At 30.7% G+C, this 21,089-nt stretch overlaps 1 protein-coding gene across 1 annotated transcript; it reads right to left on the reverse strand.

Moving 5' to 3' along the window:
• Nucleotides 1-16,509: 16,509 nt before the first annotated feature.
• On the reverse strand, nucleotides 16,510-20,058 carry LOC114391013 (MDIS1-interacting receptor like kinase 2-like). Its single transcript, XM_028351999.1, has 2 exons — nucleotides 17,053-20,058; nucleotides 16,510-16,917 (listed from the first exon to the last, which is right to left on the reverse strand). The coding sequence occupies exons 1-2, from the start codon at nucleotides 20,009-20,011 to the stop codon at nucleotides 16,583-16,585; spliced, it is 3,294 nt and encodes a 1,097-aa protein (XP_028207800.1). The 5' UTR covers nucleotides 20,012-20,058; the 3' UTR covers nucleotides 16,510-16,582.
• Between the last annotated feature and the right edge of the window lie 1,031 nt (nucleotides 20,059-21,089).

The following is a 21,089-nucleotide window of genomic DNA, read 5'->3' on the forward strand; positions in this document are numbered from 1 at the left end:
TAATAAAGTTATGTATTATTAAATGTATAATTTAGAAGAAAAAATGTTAATTTGTTGCAGTCCCTTATACATTTTAATTATATTAAATCATTTAAATGTTATAATATTAAAAACTAATTAGGATGAAGACTGAAGAGAAGCGATAAATTCATAATAAGGAAGTAATTAAAGTGAGAAAGAAAATATCAAACAAGACAGCCGATCAGTGGGGTCAATATAAGTCTAGCTTGGTATCTTGCACGCGTTTACTTCACAACACACTGTTACTGTTAGCAAGCAGAAATTTCCATAGTGTAATAATGCATGGGTAAATTTCAAACTTCCTCATAACCATTTCTGTAACACTGTATTTTTTTAACTACTGTTTTAATTAGAATATATAAGAAATTTAATTTAATTTATGCTATAAATCATTGAGTTTTAAAAATATAATAAGTTTAATTATGTGTTTTAGATGAGCTTAGTTGTTTCTTTTGTAGTTGAGTGTAATTAAGAGTTGCTCTTTTGATAAGGGGAGGAGAGTTACTATAGAGCCCATGTAAATTGTTATTGGTCCCTAGCTACCAAGAGGTTGAGAATTTTTATTTTATTTTAGAATTAATCTTCTCACATAATCAATGAAGATTCGATCAAACAAAATATACATGATGATTCTACTATGTAAATGATGAATAAAATACACGAATTATCTATGTGAATCATTCTTTCATTCTTTTTTATAAAGTTTTTTTTTTAAATTCTTGTGAAGATACTAAATTTTAACACTTTGTATACCTTGAGAGAAAAGTCTAAAAATTTTTGAGTGTTATATTCGTCTATAAGATGAACATATATTTAGTTAATGTGCAATCTTCCAACAAATCGTGTTGATTTGGTAAGACAAAAAATATTGGATTTAAGTCAAGTTTGAGATAGAGGTTGTAAGTGTAACAACAAAAAACAATAGTGAATAATACTTTTAACTTTGATAAATTATTGGAAATTTGGTGTTCCCAAGAATTAGACCTAGTTTTAGGTTTGAGACGAACCAACACAAATTCTTTGTGTAATTGTTGCTTGAATTGACAAAAGGATTTGAATTATTTTTTAAATCTTATATCTCTTTTTGTTTTTCACAAAAAATTATTTTCCTTATTTTTTGATAAAATCTAAATAAAAAATCTTTTTAAGTGATTTTAAGTTTATTTTCATCAGACGATAAAACATATTTTTAGTCTTTAAAAAAGTTTTAAATTTATAAAAACACAATTCAATCCTCATTATTGTTATTTTCCTCATCATTCATATGATTTTATAATTTTAAAGTAATTATTAAAAAAATTATAAATTTAACATACATAATAATTTGTTGTTGGACAAGAGTGTAAGTTATCTTAGACTATTATTACATAACATCTTTTTCTCATTTTTTTATTGATGATTTTGAAATTTTTTAACTTTTTTTTTAAATATTCCTTAATTTTTAATTCTTAGCTTTACTCATATATCACCTTCGATTTTCTTTTAGGATAGAAAGTTTGATAAATAGAGGAATGCTAGCAACCCATTACCTAATTAGTATTTTAATTTGTGCAAATATACATGATAAATGTTTATTTTATATACTAAAATTTATAATAAATAAAAATTGAAATAGATAATTTTTATTATAATTAAAATTTTTGATAAATAAATACTTTTAATATTTAAATTATATTTTCAATTTATGATAAATAATTTATATGATAATGCAACCTTATTTTTAACCATTAATATTTTAAAAATATTAAAAATTTAAGTTTGAAAAAGATGAAAATGATAAATTGAAAAAAATAAGACATTAATAAGAATTCTTAAGCATTCTCTCTTTATATATATATATATATATAATCTAGTTGATCAATAACTCCTACAAATACTCTGTTGCAAGATAATTATTTTGATTTATATACAAAGATGATATTTTTTTAATTGATTAAAATTTATTAAAACATAAAAAGATAAAAAAAATTGTTTCTAAATTATGAGAGCCATAAAATTAGCTGCATGGGTCACTGTTTGGTGCACCTGATGACGAACCTCTTCTGTCAAGAAAGAACTGTTCAATATTCCTTATCATTTGTTTTTTTGGATCTCCACCAAACCACTACTAGACCAATTAATAGCAATTCGTTTCATATTACCTGAAAATCAACTGCATGGGTCCACTTGATAGAAATTGTGCCCTAGCTATTTTTGACGTTTTGCTTCAAATTGTACGCTTTGAAAGTACCGTGCGGCTGCTGCTGATGTGTGTTGTGTCCAATCACTGAAGATGACAACTACTGCACTGTCATTTTCCAGCAATAAGCCAATAACCTTGACGTCTTGACGTTGAATTTTGCATTGCCAGTTGAGTTTTGTTGCGTGTCTCAAAATTAGTGTACTATTTTATTTACCTTCTAGAAATAAATTGATAGGATAACTTTTTTTTTTCAAAGTCTAAAATATTAAAAAAATACATGTATTTTTATTTCTGTCTCTTTAATAATAAAAATAGTAATTAGCTGAGGTAATTATTTTAAAAAGGAAATACATTATAAGTACATTAAATTTTATAAATTATATTAAGACAATTAATGTTAAGTATTTTTAGTAAATTTTATATTATTTTACTTATGTTATGTACTATTCATTAAACGATATATAATATTAAAAAATTATCGTGTGATTTGTGTCTTTATTCTATATTATTATTATTCTTTTGGTGTATTTTGGTGTGTATCAAACACAACCTAGAATTCTAAACAGAAAAAATTATTCCCTACTATAACGCTAACGCTGTATTATTTGGTTTTAGCCTTGAGCGTTTGGAACGGGGGAAAATGATGTTGGCATTTGATGAGAGAATTATTGCGTCAGGATGCCCTTCGAAGCACGTATTATTAATTTCTGCCTCCAATCTATTCAAATTACGTAAAAGCTTTGATCTAACTTGCATCCATCATCTTGCGTGATGAACAATCAAAGACACAGACTAGCAAGTCTTACAACCTATATCATACTTTTGTGGCATAATATATTAATTACTCTAGAAAATATATTAAATAAGAAGACAGTTCCTTTTGAAAATAGAAAGTGTGTGAGGAGTAAATCATTATTTTGTTAAATATTTATTTTTGTAAATCCTGAATCATCATCATCGACTTAGTCTTGCTTGTGTAGTGACACTTTTAATTTCAACATGAAAGGGGCAGTATGAATGTAACGTCTTGCAAGTCCACCACGTATAATTATGTTTCGTTATTATCCATTAGACCATTTTCCAAGCAACTGTACTTAAACAATATAAGTAGAAAGAATGAAGTATAACACCTGTAAGGGAAAAGAGAGTGTAATTTCCTCTGGAAGAATATGATACCATTTATAAAGTCAATGCAAGTCTTGACTGGTTGTCTTGCATAATGCATACGTTGGTAAATTTCAAACTTCTTTTGGTATTTGAAGGGAAACATACAAAAAAAAAGGACCAAACAAAGGAAGACTACCACGCGGATACAAGAAAAGCCAAGCATGTGCACTGCATCCAGGACCAGCCCTAATAAGTAATAACCCTTAGTGAGGGTTGCATGATCACGATTTGATTTGATATGCTTCTAGATTAACGACTCAAATGAAAAATATTGAATTTCCTTCCTATTTTTTAAAATATATATAAATGTATTTATTATTCAATAAAAGAATTAAAAAAGTCATCAAAACCCTAAATTTTATAGAAATTAATGTAAAACAGCAAACACGTTAGAGTAAAATATCCTTTTTTACTTCGTTCACGCTCTATCATCCTATTTAGTTAAGGTACTAAAAGGCAAGGGTTGGAATTAATATATAATTTAATTAATTTATTAAAACGACTCATACAAAAAATTTTAATGTTCTATCATTGCATTAGATTTTACTAAAAGCCAGTTTAGTCTTCTTAATTTTTTTGTTATCATAATTAATTAAGTATTAAAATATTTATTAATAGCAATATTAGTAGAATAAATTACACTTTCCTCTCTTTAAAAAATACGAATATCACACTATCATCTCCTCTTATATTAAAAATTTTACTCTCTTTACCTAACAAATTTGAATACATGACACTTTATTTCTTTTTAATTTTGCGTTAAAATTCTGTTTGTTTCCATTAAAATAAACTACATTATTAAAATATTCTTTACACTACCACCTCCTTAAAGGTGCAAATATTTCACTGCACTCCCCTCTTGTGTTAAAATACATACTTCATCTCTTAACTAATGCGTGCGCGCGTGATATATATATATATATATATATATATATATATATATATATATTATTTTGAATATTTCATTTTAAATGTTTGATAATTAATTTTTTTAAACAGTTATAAAATTTTAATGTCTGTATACACACACTTATACACATTTTATTTGTTTGTCAGTAGTGAATTCTTTTATAATTAAATTTTATTTAATAATAGATTTTTATATGAATATATTCATGTGAAAAGTTATGCGCGCGTTACATTTATCAAAATTAATAAATATAGTATTTATATTTAATAATAGAGGATATTATGAAAATTAATCATATATTATTTTTTATGACAAATTTTTACCCATTGCTGAAGTACTAGATTTTCACCCTTAATTACAATGTACGGGTATAAATGAGTTCAAAATACTACAATTCAAAATTTCAGTCATAACATTTCATTTCCAAATTAACATAATATTGTTTGCATAATTAAGTCACTTTATTAGCTTATTTATTTTCGTGTTTATAGTTCTACACCACTCTCTATTTAATGTTTGTAACCTAAAAAATTGTCTATTTAAAGTGAGTTTTTTTAATCGGCAATATTAAGACAAAATCAAAACCGCGATTTTTACCATGGTTCCTTTCTCTCTTCCCATCTATTTAAGGTGGGTAATGCTTAGTATTTATAGAACATAAAACAAACATATACTATTTAGTGGGTTAAAGTTGTTATTTTTTATTTGAAAAGAAAAAAAACAATTACTAATAATAAGTAATGTATATACATCTTTCAATTTGACAAACATTAAATTAAACTTAAAAGTAAATTACTTTTGCACTTTAATTTCAAGAAATTAAGCTCAATTTCAATGAAATTTAATAATTTGATACTTTGTCTTTTTAAGAGAAAATGTCCAGTATACTGACACAAACCTGAGTTGCAAATTGAGTTATAAAAACTTTATTTTCGTTGGGTACTTTTAAAAAAAAAAAAAACAGGTGAAATATATACCGTAGTATGACTTCAAGAATATGTATAATAGTTAAATCGATACCAAGGTTAGGTAGATTTCTTGTGAATGAAATCCTGCAAACATATCATTATCATCGCGAGTCGTGTTAGAATAGGCTCAAAATTCAATCATCCACTTGAAAATTTGACCACTAAGGCAAATTCTCACTTCTCAACCTAACATTTTTTTTCCTAATCTAACATGATGTTAGAATATATAACGCGAATAATATTAAAGATGAATAAAATAAATAAATACATAAATATGTAAAAGCATACATTATTACATCAGAAGTTTTATAGGAGTACATAGTAAACAACAATATACATATTGGATCAAGCTCCATGCGTCCTTAATTTGCACGGTTAAAAGTTTACAATGTGAAAAGAATCCATACCTTGTAATATAATAAAGAATAAATAACACAAAATATATAAGGAAAAACATACAAAGTATACAAATTAACAAATATTATATATTTTTTAAAATAATTCTTCATAGAAAGTTAATTTTTCTATTTAAATAATTTAATTTTTCTTCATTACACTTGAAATAAATGCAAATAACTTCCGATCCTAAACAAATATTAAATATAAGATGTAACGTGAATAATATTAAAGATGATTAAAGAAAATAAATATGTAAAAGTATACATTATTACATGGAATTGAGCAAAGCAATCCAAATATTTTTCACTAATCAGTAAAATGGTACTTAAACTGAAGTTCCGTAATGCAAAGAATTATTCATTTTAAATCCACTCTTAAATCAGTTTTCCTTGTAAGGTAGTGCATGCAATTCAAATATTATAGAATTCTACTTTTAGTTTGCTAACTATAAAAGGATTTTAATGTTCTATAACATTTTTTCTGTCCTTTTCTATCTACGTACTCTCCTGGATAGTTGGTAAAAAATATGTATTTTAATTAGCTACAAAATATCATCTTCGGTCTCTTTTACAAGCCTTTCTACATCTTTACCTGCAACATAAAATTCCAAAAGTTTTGTAGTTAAAAGTAGAACGGGGAAACTATTAATAACATAATAATAATCTTGAGCTTTTTTTAAAGGCAGCATTATAGTTGAGAATGTGGCAGCAGATATACTGTTACAATCTGTGCTTATAGAGTTTCAATGCACTCAATTTCAATCTTAGCATCCAATGGCAACGTAGCCACTTCTTAAATTGAACCGTTGGAAAAGCAGCTAAATAAAATTGTTGAAGTAAGTATAGGCATTAATTATGAGTGAAAATTAAATAATAGCAACTCAAGGGGAAAATCTTATGATTTTCAGCATAGTACTCGTAGTTTCTCTAGCATTAATCACCCTAATTATATATTAAATATGACAAGTTGACAAAATAACCGATTATGTATGACAAGATGAATCTTTAAGAGTTGAACCATAATAAAGCATGAAGGTTTTAAATCCAACAGCTGCTCACTCTTCTTCCATGATACGTGTATGTTACCTACAAGCTAATACATTTCTCAGCCCACAGGATAAATTTTGACAGCACAGAATAAACTATGCCATAAGTGAAAATTATTAGTAAACACACTACCCACTCTTTTAAATGCACTCTTTACTATTAGTTGAAATCAGTTAGAAATTGCTAAGTCTATTCCCAGAGGATCATATGTCAGTGGTGAAACAATCAAAATGCTAATTCCTAAACACACATAAAACTCGGATCCCAATTTCCTAGAGACCCATGCTAAGGGCAAATCTGTCAAGTCTAAACTCTATTACATACTTACGTAGAATACAAAGTACAAAGATTTATGAAATGCAACTCTAGGATTGTGTGGTAGCCTACTTGTTAATTATGCAGCAATATCCTAGTAAAAACTTAAAACGCTGAAGTTTCAGAATTTCGGTGTTGAATCACATGCTTTTGCTTTATATGCAGCAGCAAATTAGAGTACCAAAAAACCAATGACAATGACAAAGGTTTATATGTAGGTCAGTGTAGCACAGGTTTTGGTTCGCATACCTTGAGTGAAAAACTGCACACAGTTTTTTATGGCACACAAAACCTAACATGGTTGTTAAACTCTCGATTTAAATCGTAAAATCATTTTACAATTTCTACTGAGGGTTAGCGAGTTAAATCGGAAGTAGAATCGAAATCGGAATAGACTTGTTCGATTTTGCGTAGATCGAACGAGTTTGAGTAGACTCACGAGTCCGCTCCGAGTCCACGAGTTCATGAAAACCCGAAACAGCGTCGTACAACAACCCCTGAAAATAACTCTCGCGACTCTCTCTACTCACTCACTCTACCCTGTTTAAGCTACTAACCCCCCAAAATGACTCTCGCTGAACTACTCGCGTGGTGGTGGTTGTCGTCATCGTTGTTGTGCTGGACTGCTGAGCTAATCGCATCGTGGTGGTCCTCGTCATTGTTTGAAACTTGAAAGCCCTCACTCGTCGAAAGCCCTCATTTCCTGACCTAGCTCTAAGCTTTGCTCCATGACGCTAAGGTGTTTTCTTTCTCAAAGCTTATTTGTTAATTCATCTCTGTTAATTGAAAGTTTGAAACAATGCTTATTAAGGGAACATCTGTTAATTGAAATTCTGGTAAGGCTATTGTTAGCTTCATTATAGTGTTGAGTTTTGGGTTCTGTTGCTAAATTAAGGGAGCATCTGTTAATTGAAATCTCTGTTAATTAAAAGTTTGAAACGATGCTTAGTGTTGAATTCTGGCAACGCTAAAGTGGTCCCCCGAACATGGACAAATTATCTGTTAATTGAAATTTTGGCTTCATCAAGGGTGGGTAGTGGGTTTTGTTGCTGCCTTTTGGGTAGTGAGTTTTGTTGTTGTCTTTTGAGTAAACTCTTACGAGTTTACGATTCGATTCTACGAGTCGAGTTTACGGAACCTCCATGATTCTACGTAGAATCGCGAGTTTAACAACCATGAAACCTAACAGTAGTAAAAGCTAAATAAATTACCAAGAAATCTAAAAGCAAGTAATAAATTCAAAATCATTTTACATACAAAGAGAATGGCGTGAGAGAAAGGTTCACCAACAATGATAGAACTAGACCGCAAGAGGAAAACTCAAAAAGGAGAAAGAGCCAGGCAGAGACAAACAATTACGAGAGCGAGAGAGGCGACTCCAACGATGGCAATGTGATAGGTAGGGTTTATGAAAGGGAGGGCAATAATGGCGAGGGTCAAGGAATAGAGCTTCGTGAGGGCAACAGTGGTGAAGGCACGGATACAAACCCTACATTGTTCCCCATAACCCTAATGCACAGATACAAACAATTAAATATTATATTATAATTTTTAAACCCTACCGCGTAAAACAAAATCACTAAATCCTAACACTAACTAAAATTTATTAAAAAAAACACTTTAAACAGGAGAAGCCTTTCAAGGTAACATCTTCTAGGTGAAGCAAATCAGGTTAGTTTCACCAAGTCAATTTAATAAAAAAACACTTTAAACAAAAGAAAGTTTTCAGGGTAGCACCTCCTATGTGAAGCAGACCAGGATGACACCTCCTCTTGTACTGACATCCACCTAAACAAATGACAGAGATCAGGGTGGCATCATTATAGGAGGAGGCTTACTGATGCTTCTCATTATCAACGTGATAAAAAAATATTCATCTTGATAAACAATTTGTTGACCAACTCATATAGGTAAATAGCTTTTCTTTTTCACCCATATTGATAAAAAAAAGTTGACAAATGACATTAATTTCAAAAATCTGTGACAAAATCATTTGGTACCTACATTTTTCAGTGGTAAAAATCTGGGACAAAAGACAAAATGGGAAAAAATCTACGTACACAAATTGCATATGGCCTCCTCTAAGCTTATGTAAAACTCTTTTTTAATTAATATTCCAAGAGGCTCATTTCTTTTAAATGCATGTCATATAATTTGCCAAGAAAGAAAAAATGGCATAAAAAATTTAACATATGCCAAAGCTTAAACAAATAGACTATGTGATTAAAAGGAACCGGTGATATATAATTGCTTTGAAATCCCTGTGAAAGCTTCACTGTTAGGTTGATTAGTTGCTCTTACTTAGTTGACATAATTTAAAGAAAACAAAATCAATTTCAAGGTTTATGAATTTCAGTTTGACCACAATCAAACCGTATAACAAAAATCTAATGAGACAACAATATTTGAAAGAAGAAAAAATGCATGTTATTACCACTCATAATGGATGTAGCAATCCTTATTAGAAACTAGATCATTAACATTGATTCTAGAGACATTCAAATTGTTAAAAGTATGTCATTTTTTATATTGGTTATAAAATTGATGTTCAAAACCACTTCCAAAATTAATGTGATATAATAGCAAAAAATATCAGTTTTAATTAAAACTAATGTTGTAAGTACTATAAAATATTGATTTTATTAAAACCGATGTTATATAATGCATACATCATTAGTTTTGACGGAACCAATATTTTATACTACCTACAACATTGATTTTTGATAAAATCAATGTTATTTTTGCTATTATACCACATTAATTTTGATCAAAATTGATATTGTACAATATCATTTTTAATATAACCGATGTTTATTTTACAAAAAAAAAATATTTTATCTATTTGTTAAATAAAATCAAACCTGCAGATTAAAAATAAAACCAATCTAAACATATTTTATATATATATATATATATATATATATATATTAAATAAATTAAATAAAGAAATACTTAAAGAATATCAAACAATGATCTCAATACATAAATATCTTCAATAAGCTATGTTAAATAATGATTTTTGGACCTCTAGTAAAGTACACTTAAAAAAAATTCCTCTTTTTTTACTACATTAAAAAATGCTTCAAAACATACCATCAAAGTTAATAAAAGATAAATATAACTCAGAATATAATTCCAAATATAAAACATTTTATTTTCTTTTTTTTACTACATTCTTTTTTTTTAGTTCATTAATCTTGTCAAACATGTATAGTGTTTCTCTCTGTAATGAAAGAGACAAATATAACTCCAAATATAACTCAGAATAGAGATAAGATAAAAGATGACTTGCGAGACTTACCTCATGAGTATCCCTTTAGAGACAGCTTCAAATATAACTCCAGTATAATAGTCAAGACCTCGGGTCAGACATAAGTCAAAAACCACGTTATCAAGGCGTTTTGATTTATCCATAAGTTTAAATAAAATTTATAGGTCATTCAATGCATCAACGGATCCATCATCTTTTAAGAAAGCACTGCCTTCTCTAAATTTAGACAACAATGCTAGAGGAGGTCCTTTTTCTTTGATATAAGTTTCAATTTTGTCAGCAATCTCAGCAATTAATCCTTTCTCTTCCTCCTACTGCATGACAGTACAAAAACACATCATTAAACATAACATATATATCATGATTACAAGACAACAACTTTCCGATATTACAGTAATAGGGAATATTATTGTCTCAAATTTTAATTGGTCATACACATAGAAAGAAACAAAATCATAAGTCTCAAAGACCTAAGGCAATGAATGTAGTGGAATATGCTTGAACAGTTTTACGAACATTTAAATCATGAAATGCAATTTCTTTTTTATTTTATTAAACAATGTCTAAGTTTTGAAGCACCAAGTCTAATCTAATGTTATTAAATAAAATAATCCTTTGCATTGAAGCACCAGATCTTACCTCATACAAACAAATGAATTATAAGAAAGAAAGTCACAATGGTGTCCTAGAAACCATTAGAATGATATGAAGAGTTCCTCATTCTAACATCAAGAGTCCAACAAATAATTTAAAGGCAATAATTACAGAGAACTTCACAAAAATATAAATGTACAAGCATCTTGCTTGGATGCCAATAAATGATAAAACACAACTTACACTAGTTTCTACAGTACATAGAACATTTTGCAGCCTCAGATAACTGCATCAAGACAAATGATATAAGGTGCAGAATAATTGTTCAAGATAAAATGCAGAAATATATAACATATTTACTAGCATGGTTATAGTCATCACTCAACACATTGTTACTATAGACCAAAGACAACATTAAACTTTGAACTAATGAAAACAGTGGTAAAAAGGCAGGGCAGAAAACAGACACACTGCCTCAGAAAACCTGAGGGAAGTAAGCCTGATGATGTGCCTAATGGGACCAGATCCTGTAATTTCAGATAACATGCCAATTTACTTTGGCTTATTATACTCAGTAGCCAATGGTATCTAATATAAAGGAGTATTCTACTTTACTAACACCATCTGAACTTAAAATTACCTAGCAATCCAAGAAAATGCCCTAAAAATAGAATTTGAATTTATCAGTTGTGTGCGACTTGCAATCCAGAAGTCAAAGCTCCCTTTATCTTGTAATTTCCAAGATCTTTATTCCTAGCCACATCTGATTTTCCTAGCCACAATATTCATAAATATACCAAAAGTCAAAAATCATTGTGATTAGTGGCAATCCCTACAACATTTTCTTGTGCATGATATATGCTTAACCGAAGCACTGGCTCTGGCAAATATTAGTTAGTTGAAATTCATGTAACATAAATTTATGAAAATAATCATTAGAAAAAAAATAAAAGAATAGAAAAAAAAACCGTCTCTAGATCTGCCTTTGCTTGTTCACGATCACAGTACTCGGCCCATTCTCATACGCATATGGATTGTCTTTTTTTCCATATAAGAGGCAACCTTATAAGGTTAATTGTAGTCTATACTTATCACTAGCTACTTTGCCACCAACATTTCCAGTAGTTTTGCTAAGCTCATGACCACCTACACATGATAAGGAAGAAAAATAACATGCAATAACCTGAAAATGTTATGTCCTAGTATTCGAGAACTAGGAAGAACTCCAGAAGAGGGATTAGAGGAGAGGAAATTTCTGTTTTATTGCTTGCATTTCATTACAATGACTATCATATTTATAAGCACTGAAATGCTAATTCTGTTATTGCATTTCCTCTACAGGTCCTAAGGTGCACAAAAAGCTAAATAACAGAATGGTAGTGAAGCATGATTCCTAGCCAGCAACAGGATCTCCTTCGACCAATGAGAGGCTGCCAGCTCAGTGTTTGTTGTTGGCACTGGTCACGTAGTCCTCCAGGTAGTGTGGCTTGCATATTCTCCTTTTGTTTCTTGTCTGCTCCTTGTCTGATCCTAATTCCCCTGTGTTGGTTTGCACTGTGCTGAGTTGATTTATAACATAAAAACAATAAAAAGTTCTTTATCTCGCAATAAACACCTGAAATATAGAAAGGCACAGACAAAGATTCAGTCATATCATCACAACATGGACCATAAATTTTGTTTGGAGATAAGCTACTACCTGGAGGAAGATGCCAGATTGAACAAATGATTCATCAAATTCTTGGCTTCAAGAACGGAATGCACTTGGTTCCAACGTCCCTTGCCACTGAAAACCCGTTCCGGCTCTTCTGCCTTTGGTAAATGAGATGCCATTGACAGCAATGTTGTAGAAGAAGTAGCAATGATTTTTTCAAGGGCAAATATCCTTGAATTTCTTGCACCCAAAGACATTGATGCAAGGTCAGCACTAGATTATCAATTAGGCAAGAAGATATTATAGATTTCCAAATACAAGGTTATAATTGAATCTAAAGAAGAAAAATTGTCCCTCATGACTCTAAAGGGAAAGAAAAACAAAACACAGCTTTCTGCTTTAAACTGAGTATTATAAGTTCCATTAGTAGGATCGTTTCACCTTATGAGATTTAATTCTCTGGATCTCATCCTGTAGTCGTTTTGCAGCCTCGTCACTTTTGGTTTTGTCTCAATAGTTGAGACTGAGATTCTCTTTTCTAAAGATGTGTTATCAATCAAGAAAACAAAAATAATATTTGCATTTCAATTTTTTTTATCATGTTCATACTTCTAGAAAAAAAGCATATTTTTTATCTTACCATCTAAAATTATAAAATAATGAATATTTTTTATTGTAAAAATATATCGTTACTAAATATATACGATGTATATTTTATTTTATATTAAAAAATCTTTCACTTTTCACATGACACATACTTTTATATATATATATATATTCCATAAGAATAAAAAACAAATACTTAAAATTTATAATAACTCATACAACATATTCAATCAACTGAATTATACTCAGTGATATAGTTACACATATACATACATGAATGTTAAATTTAGAATTTAATTAATTAAAATCTCTCTAATATATTTCCATTGTTAAAGAAAAAGTGTTTTGTATAAGAGTAATATATCAACAAACTTATAGGTTCCTACCACAAGCATATAACGAAATAAGAATCAAACTGTCATTAATGGTGTATTACTGAATCACAAGGTTTAAAAATTTTATTCATGACTACACACAAAAGACGGGAGTTAAGTAGTCATGTGTTTACACATTAAGAGAGACATACTCATCCCAGGCAATTAAACAGTAGAATAAAATAAAGTAAAATAACATGTTAAGAACATCATGCAATTAAAATAAAAACTCATGTCCTCAATGTCACGTCCTATTAGAGCATTGTGTCTTGACGTCCTCCTGCACAAGATTTCTTAAGGCAATCCACTTAGTCATCTTCTCTCACGAACACAAAGTTCAAGATTATCACAGGATACAAATACAAACAACACATAGGAAGTGAGTTATCACATTCTTAAACATAACACATATATACATATAATATAAGTATAAGAAGCTCAACTTAACACAACTCGCATCATTTTACCACTCATTATATAATGTCACTTGTCCCCAAGGATTTAATCACAAATCACATTCCACACTATCATATTAATCACATATTTAGAACGACACATCTCTAGTACAACACAACATCTCAAACTCACACAATTCATTACCCACCATTACGTAACAAGTTATAATGATCATTACATAAGCGTTATGTAACAGATACGCTAAGACTTAATCATATATGCAATGTGGTACCATATCAGTGAAAAACAACAGCAAGGTGCCTAGAAGTACATAACAAGAGACACCACACAATGAGTTTGTCAAGTAACTCTCACTAAGTGAAATCATAAGGTGACTAATCAAGGTCCCTTTGTTTTGCGAGAATGCTCTAATCATATGGGATTAATATAGGCTTAAAGAAGCATTCAAATTGAGTGTATTTACCCTCAAGATTTAGACTCCGAAGAATTCATTAGGTTCTTACCTTTCTGATTTAGGTCCAACCCCTAAAATAAGTTTTGCATGCAAATACTACTCGTGAATTATGCAATACCCACGGTCTCACACTTATTTTCAAAACACATTTAACACAATGCATTACAATTTAACTCCTTAGGTTCTTAACTTGGAACCGTACACTCTTCCTTTAACACCTCACGCATCGCACTACAATTTAACACCTCAAGTTTCTAACTTGAAATCCCTATACTTCCCTTTTAACACCCTTCACATTGCGCTACAATTTAACATATCAGGTTCCTAACTTGGAATCCTACACTTTCCTTTTAAAACCTTGCGCATAAATATTTTTCTCAAGATAAACACCAATTAGGTGATTGTATAATTCACAACTCAAAACACAACTAATATCACATTAAGTATAAACCACACACTTATTCACAAGCTAATAGACCAATTATGTTATAAAATAATTAATGTCGCTATACATAACACTAAAATTTATAATGTATATTTAATGCATATATAAATTTAAGTAATAAATTTAGTGACAATTAAATTTGATCTAATAATTAATTTTTTTACATATATGAATTATTGTAAATAAAATCTATGATTTTTATTTAATATATATATATATATATATAAATACATTAGTATATTTATGTTAATAATGTACTTTTTACATATATAAAATTTTATTAAACCTACGGTTTTTATTTACAATTTATATATGTAAATAAATTAATTATTAGATCAAAATTAATTATCATAAAATTTATTATGTAAATTTACATGTGCAGTAAATATATATTAAAATTTTTAGTGTTATATATAACGATACTAATTAATTTATAACATAATTGACTTATTAACTCAGTTGGTTAGAGTGTCGTGCTAATAACGTGAAAATCATAGGTTCAATTTCTGCCTAGACAATTAATTTTAAATTAATTCGTAAAATATATCTTTTAAAAAATTAATAAAAAAAATTGTATAAACCACTTACGAATTGGACAATCCATAAGCCAATTACGGATTTGTAATTGATTTATGAATTGTGAATTCGTAAACCAATTATGGATGTACTAGAAAAACAAATGGTGCGTGTAGCAAATCTGAAACCAATAATGTTTTGTGTTGGACTTTTATGGACTTTCTTATATTTAGGGTTTTTTAATTGTAATCCATAGCCCTAGTATATCAACACACTTTCGTATGAACTAGGGTTATCAGAAATTAAATGTAGAAGCAGTTTTCTTTAAACTTTCCTTTATCGTCCACTTGCAATTTATCTTTCTTAGTCTAGTTAGCAGAAGAGTCAATCAATCTAAATGTGAAATGCTATTCAGTTATCTTAGACTGGACCACTTTAGAAGATAAGAACGAAACATCGTAGTTCTAAAATTGCATTATTATGGCGTCATATGTAAAGGTGATTCTCACAAAATGTTTCTCATGCTGGTGTTGGTCAGCATAACACATTTTATCTTTAAGCTTTCCTTTATCGTCCCCTTGCAATTTATCTTTCTTAGTCTAGTTAGCAGCAAAGTCTATCAGTCTAAATGTGAAATACTATTCAGTTATCTAAGACTGGACCACTTTAGAAGATAAGAACGAAACATCGTAGTTCTAAAAATGCAATATTATGGCGTCATATGTAAAGGTGATTCTCACAAAATGTTTCTCATGCGGGTGTTGGTCAGCATAACACATTTTTCTTCTAGAACACGTGATATCTAGGCAATTCTATCATGAGCATAATGCTTTACGTAAAACGTACAGCCAATCAAAAACTCAAGATAAAATTAAAACAATTTCAGTTCAAGCTTCCTTCTAAGTAGTTCATGCATTTTCCTTTTCTTTGCTGACTTGTCGTTAATTTTTAATTAATTGAAGGAAAGGGAACAATTGATTTGAATTATTATATTTTCTGAAACAAAAAATAACACTATATTTAATTTGTTTCCTTTATTTTGATAGGAAAAAAAGTAAGGCTTAGAAATGTTATCATTAATTTGGTTAAGGTATCCAAAGTTCAGAAACCCAAAAAACTAAAATAAAATGACCTACAATATAAAAAAAAAAAAGATACAATACAAAAATAGAAAAGAACAATTAAAACTCAAGCATGTTTATTAAGCTCAATCTTTCAGCTATATATAAGTGACAATGTAGAGCTAATCCATTGAAGATGAGCTTGACATTACCAGCTCATTGGCAACCTGCTCCATGGTAGGGCGAGATCGTGGACTTTCAGTCAAGCAGGCCATTGCTATCTTTGCAATTGATGCCACTTCCTTACCAATTGGCTTTGTTGGATGAGGGAGACGTTGGTCCAACTTATCCATCAATGCCATGAGATCGAGTGTTGAGGCCACAAGAGTAGATGGAGATGATCCCAATAAAGAAGATATAACATCACCAGGGTGCTTCCCAATAAGTATTTCCCATGCTAGGACCCCAAAACTATACACGTCACATTTCTCATTCACCTCCATTGTGTATGCAAGTTCTGTAACATAATAAAAGTGCTATCATACGCAAAATAGGATTCTAGTGACAAAGGAAAAATGTGGACAATTGTGACTTAGAAAGGCAAACTAAAAAATATGATATCCTCAATTTAGTATAAAGAAAGGTAATTAACCTGGAGCAGCATATCCAAAGGTTCCTACGAATGAGGTCCAATTGGATGAATCTGGATTAAGAAACTTGGCTGTTCCAAAGTCTGAGACATGAGCTACATATTCGGAATCCAAAAGAACATTCTTGCTTGATATATCACGATGAACAATTCGAGGTGAGCATTCATGGTGCATATAGCACAAAGCAATTGCTACATCTTTAACAACATTCACCCTCTTATACCAATCAAATGCCATTGCTTGTCCATCATCCTTCAGAGTCTTCTCAACACTGCCATTCTCCAGGAATTCACACACCAAAAATGAGAATTGTGAATGTGAACAAAACCCATATAACTTTACAATGTTACGATGTCGAATTTCTGTCAAAGCTTGGATCTCACATGTGAAAGCTTTCAGATTGAGCATCTCTCCATTTGGAACCGAATGGAGTTTCTTCACAGCAACAACTTGACCTGTAGGCAGCACTGCTTTGTAAACACATCCTTGCCCTCCAACACCAATGAGATGTTTGTCGTCAAAATCTTCTGTGGCTTCAATAATATTCTCGAATACCATTTTGCCATCAAAACTCCATATTGCAAATATGTTAGGAGTTTGTATACTTGTAGCCTGGTCTTCTTTGTTCGTTGAGGTTTGGCATAAATGATACGAGACTCCGAAAGCAAATAATGCCAGTATTAGAATGCCCAAAGTAAGGGGTAAAATTACTATCATTACTTTCTTCCTCATATGATTATGAGATTTCCCACTTGATGTTGAGCAAGGCTCCAAGCCAGTGACATTGCCACACAAGCCTTTATTATTTCTCAATGCTTCAATTTTAGCATTGTGGAAGGATAGAATGTTTGGAAGTGGACCCTCAAACTGGTTGTATGATATATCAATAGATGTCAAGCTCGTCATATCATCGAAGCTAGAGAGATCACCTGAAAGATTATTGTGAGAGACATTCAGTACTTCTAAGCCTTTTAATTCTCCAAACATTGAAGGTATTGTTCCTCTCAAAGAATTTCCACCAAGATCAAGACTCGTAAGAAATTTCAGTTTGCCAAGCTCTGAAGGAATATTTCCCTGAAAATTATTTTGGCTCAGACTCATGTTCAATAAATTGAGCAAATTTCCTAGTTGCTTTGGGATTAAGCCAGACAACTTATTTGATCCAAGCTTCAAAATTTGAAGTTTCTGCATTGATGCTATTTCTTTGGGAACATTTCCTGTAAGATTATTGTTGTCGAGTGAGAGATCAAACAAGGGCAAGTTACATAAATCATGTGGAATGTTTCCTGTAAGATGGTTTGAGGACAGGTGAAGTCGTTGTAATTTGGTTGCCCCAGCTAGTTCTGGTGGTATCACACCTGATAAATTATTGTTGGAGATCATGAGGCTTGTGAGGCTACGAAACTTTCCCCAGTTAGGTGATAGTTGACCATAAAAGTTATTGTCACTCAATTCGATGTAGTCCAAATTTGGAAGTACACCAAAAGCATCTGTTATATCCCCAGTTAGCTGGTTTCGCTGAAGCCTGACTCTTATAAGACTGGAGCAATTCTTCAAACTCACTGGAATTGGGCCTATGAAGTTGTTATTTTCAGCAGAAATTTTTTTGAACGTTCCACCAATGCAAATGTTTTGAGGTAAATGGCCTATAAAATTATTGTGACTTAGCTGCAAACTTTCCAGAGCAGTAAGCATGCTCATTTCTATTGGAATATTGCCACCAAGTTCATTTCCAATAAATCTTAATGCCCTGATATTTGATAAATTTCCAATAATGGAAGGAATTGATCCAGTGAGTTCATTAAAGGATATAGTTAATACACTAAGCTTTGACAAATTTCCAATGGTGAAAGGAATGGACCCAGAGAGTTTATTTGCAGCAAGGATCATGGAGTCCAAATTGACCAAGTTGCCTATGGAAGCTGGGATTGCTCCAGAGAGGCTGTTTAAATCAAGGTAAAGATCATATAAATTGCTCAAGTTTCCAATTGTAAAGGGGATTTCACCAGAGAGAAAGTTAATGGACAAATCAAGTTGACCAAGTTGTTTCAAAAAACCAATTTCAGGAGGAATGAAGCCAGAAAGATTATTACTTCTGAGATCTAGAATCTGGAGGTTAACCAACTTCCCAATTTCATGAGGAATGTGACCAAAAAGTTGGTTATCGTGTAAACTTAGAAGTGTTAGATTGACCAGTGCTCCAATTGAAATAGGAATTGACCCAATAAGATTACACATGCTTATGTCAAGTTGTTCTAAATTACGCAACGTCCAAATTTCTTCGGGCATGGAGCCAGACAAGCCACTTTTCGACATATTAAGAATCTTTAGGTTCCTTAACTTCCCAATATCACGAGGAATAGACCCGCTGAAACTGGATTGGCTCATGTCAAGCCATGTTAGATTCCTCAGCATCCAAATTTCTTTGGGAATGGAGCCAGAAAGCCCACTTTTCCAAAGCCAGAGAGTCTCGATGCTCCTCAAATTCGCAATTTCTTTGGGGATGGAACCGTTGAAGTTATTATCAGCAAATGACAAATGCTTTAGGTTCATATGCCAAATTCTCAGTGGAATGTTGCCAGAAAGGTCGTTGCTTTCGACATCTAGATGAGACAAATTGCATAACTTTTCTATTGAGATTGGGATAGTCCCTGAGATATTGGACCGAGGAATATCAAGTATTCTCAGATTCATCAATCTACCTATTTCTTGAGGAAGGGATCCAGTGAAATTATTATCACCTATGCGCAATGTATGAAGACCAACCAAGTGTACTATTTCAGAAGGAATAGTACCAGAGAGATCATTGTCAGAAAGATTAAGAAACAAGAGTTTGGAGAGATTACCAATGGTATTGGGAATGCTACCAAAGAGGTTATTAGTGGACAAGTCAAGAGTGTTGAGATTGGATAAGGAACCAATTTGAGGAGGAATAGTTCCATTCAAGGAGTTGTGACTCATATTTAGAGTGAGAATGTTTGGAAGTAATGAGAAGTTGAGACTTTGAAGCGTACCTCTTAATCCAACATATGTAAGATTGATGTTGGAAACAGAATTGAACTCATCACATGCAATTCCGAGCCAAATGCAAGGATTGTTGCCACTCCATGAAGAGAGAGAAGCATGACTTTGGTTGTCAAGGCTGGATTTCCACTTCAACAAAGCATTTGCTTCTGAAGCAATCTCAGAAGAAGCAGCAAATGCACAGAAGTACATCACAAGAAGCAGCAAAAGTGGTTGGAGCTTCATGGACAGAAGCGTTGGAAATATGAACACCATGAGGAAATTTTGAGGAAGGATTCAATCACAGATTGTCTGATACAATCAAATGCAAGAGAAGTACTTACAAGCAATTCATGGGATATGCATACTTATATGCAAAACATCATGAAACACGAACCAGAGTCAAGAAATATTGTACTTTTCTTTCGTTGAAGTCTAGAGATATTTTACTGTATCTACATAAATATATGTTACAGCTTGGTTCAAAAGGTTCAAGATAGAAAAGTTTTACACCTTTAATCTCCAACCTTTTGCAACTGTGCTTTCGAAGCTATCCTTTTTATTTTAAGCTTTTGACGTTTTTTAAAACATAATTCAATAATTATAATTTTTTATAAAACATTTATTTTGAGTTAAAAATAAACCCGTGTTTTTTGGTATAGATTTTTTTGTCTAACTATAGATATTCTTTAATGAAATTTATGTTGTTCAACTCTAATACCATAATTATGAATAATCTGAAGTCAAACTTGAAACTACTACTTAAGCTTGAACAACTCACATTAATTGATTCACATATTCACTCACTATTTTTTTTTGGTACTAGGAACATTAAATTATCATGATAATTTTTTTACTAAAAAGTTGAAGATCTGACATCAATTAAAAATATAATCAAAATATAATATATAACTGAAAAATAATCATAATCTTATAAGTTGGCTTTATAAGATTAAGTTAGACTTATATTCAAATTGTAAGAGTAAATTAGAATTTTTGTCCATTATCTATATTTTAGGTTTTAATTTAATTAGTC

This window comes from Glycine soja, chromosome 16, assembly GCF_004193775.1.
Source record: "Glycine soja cultivar W05 chromosome 16, ASM419377v2, whole genome shotgun sequence".
Taxonomy (NCBI): Eukaryota; Viridiplantae; Streptophyta; class Magnoliopsida; order Fabales; family Fabaceae; genus Glycine; species Glycine soja.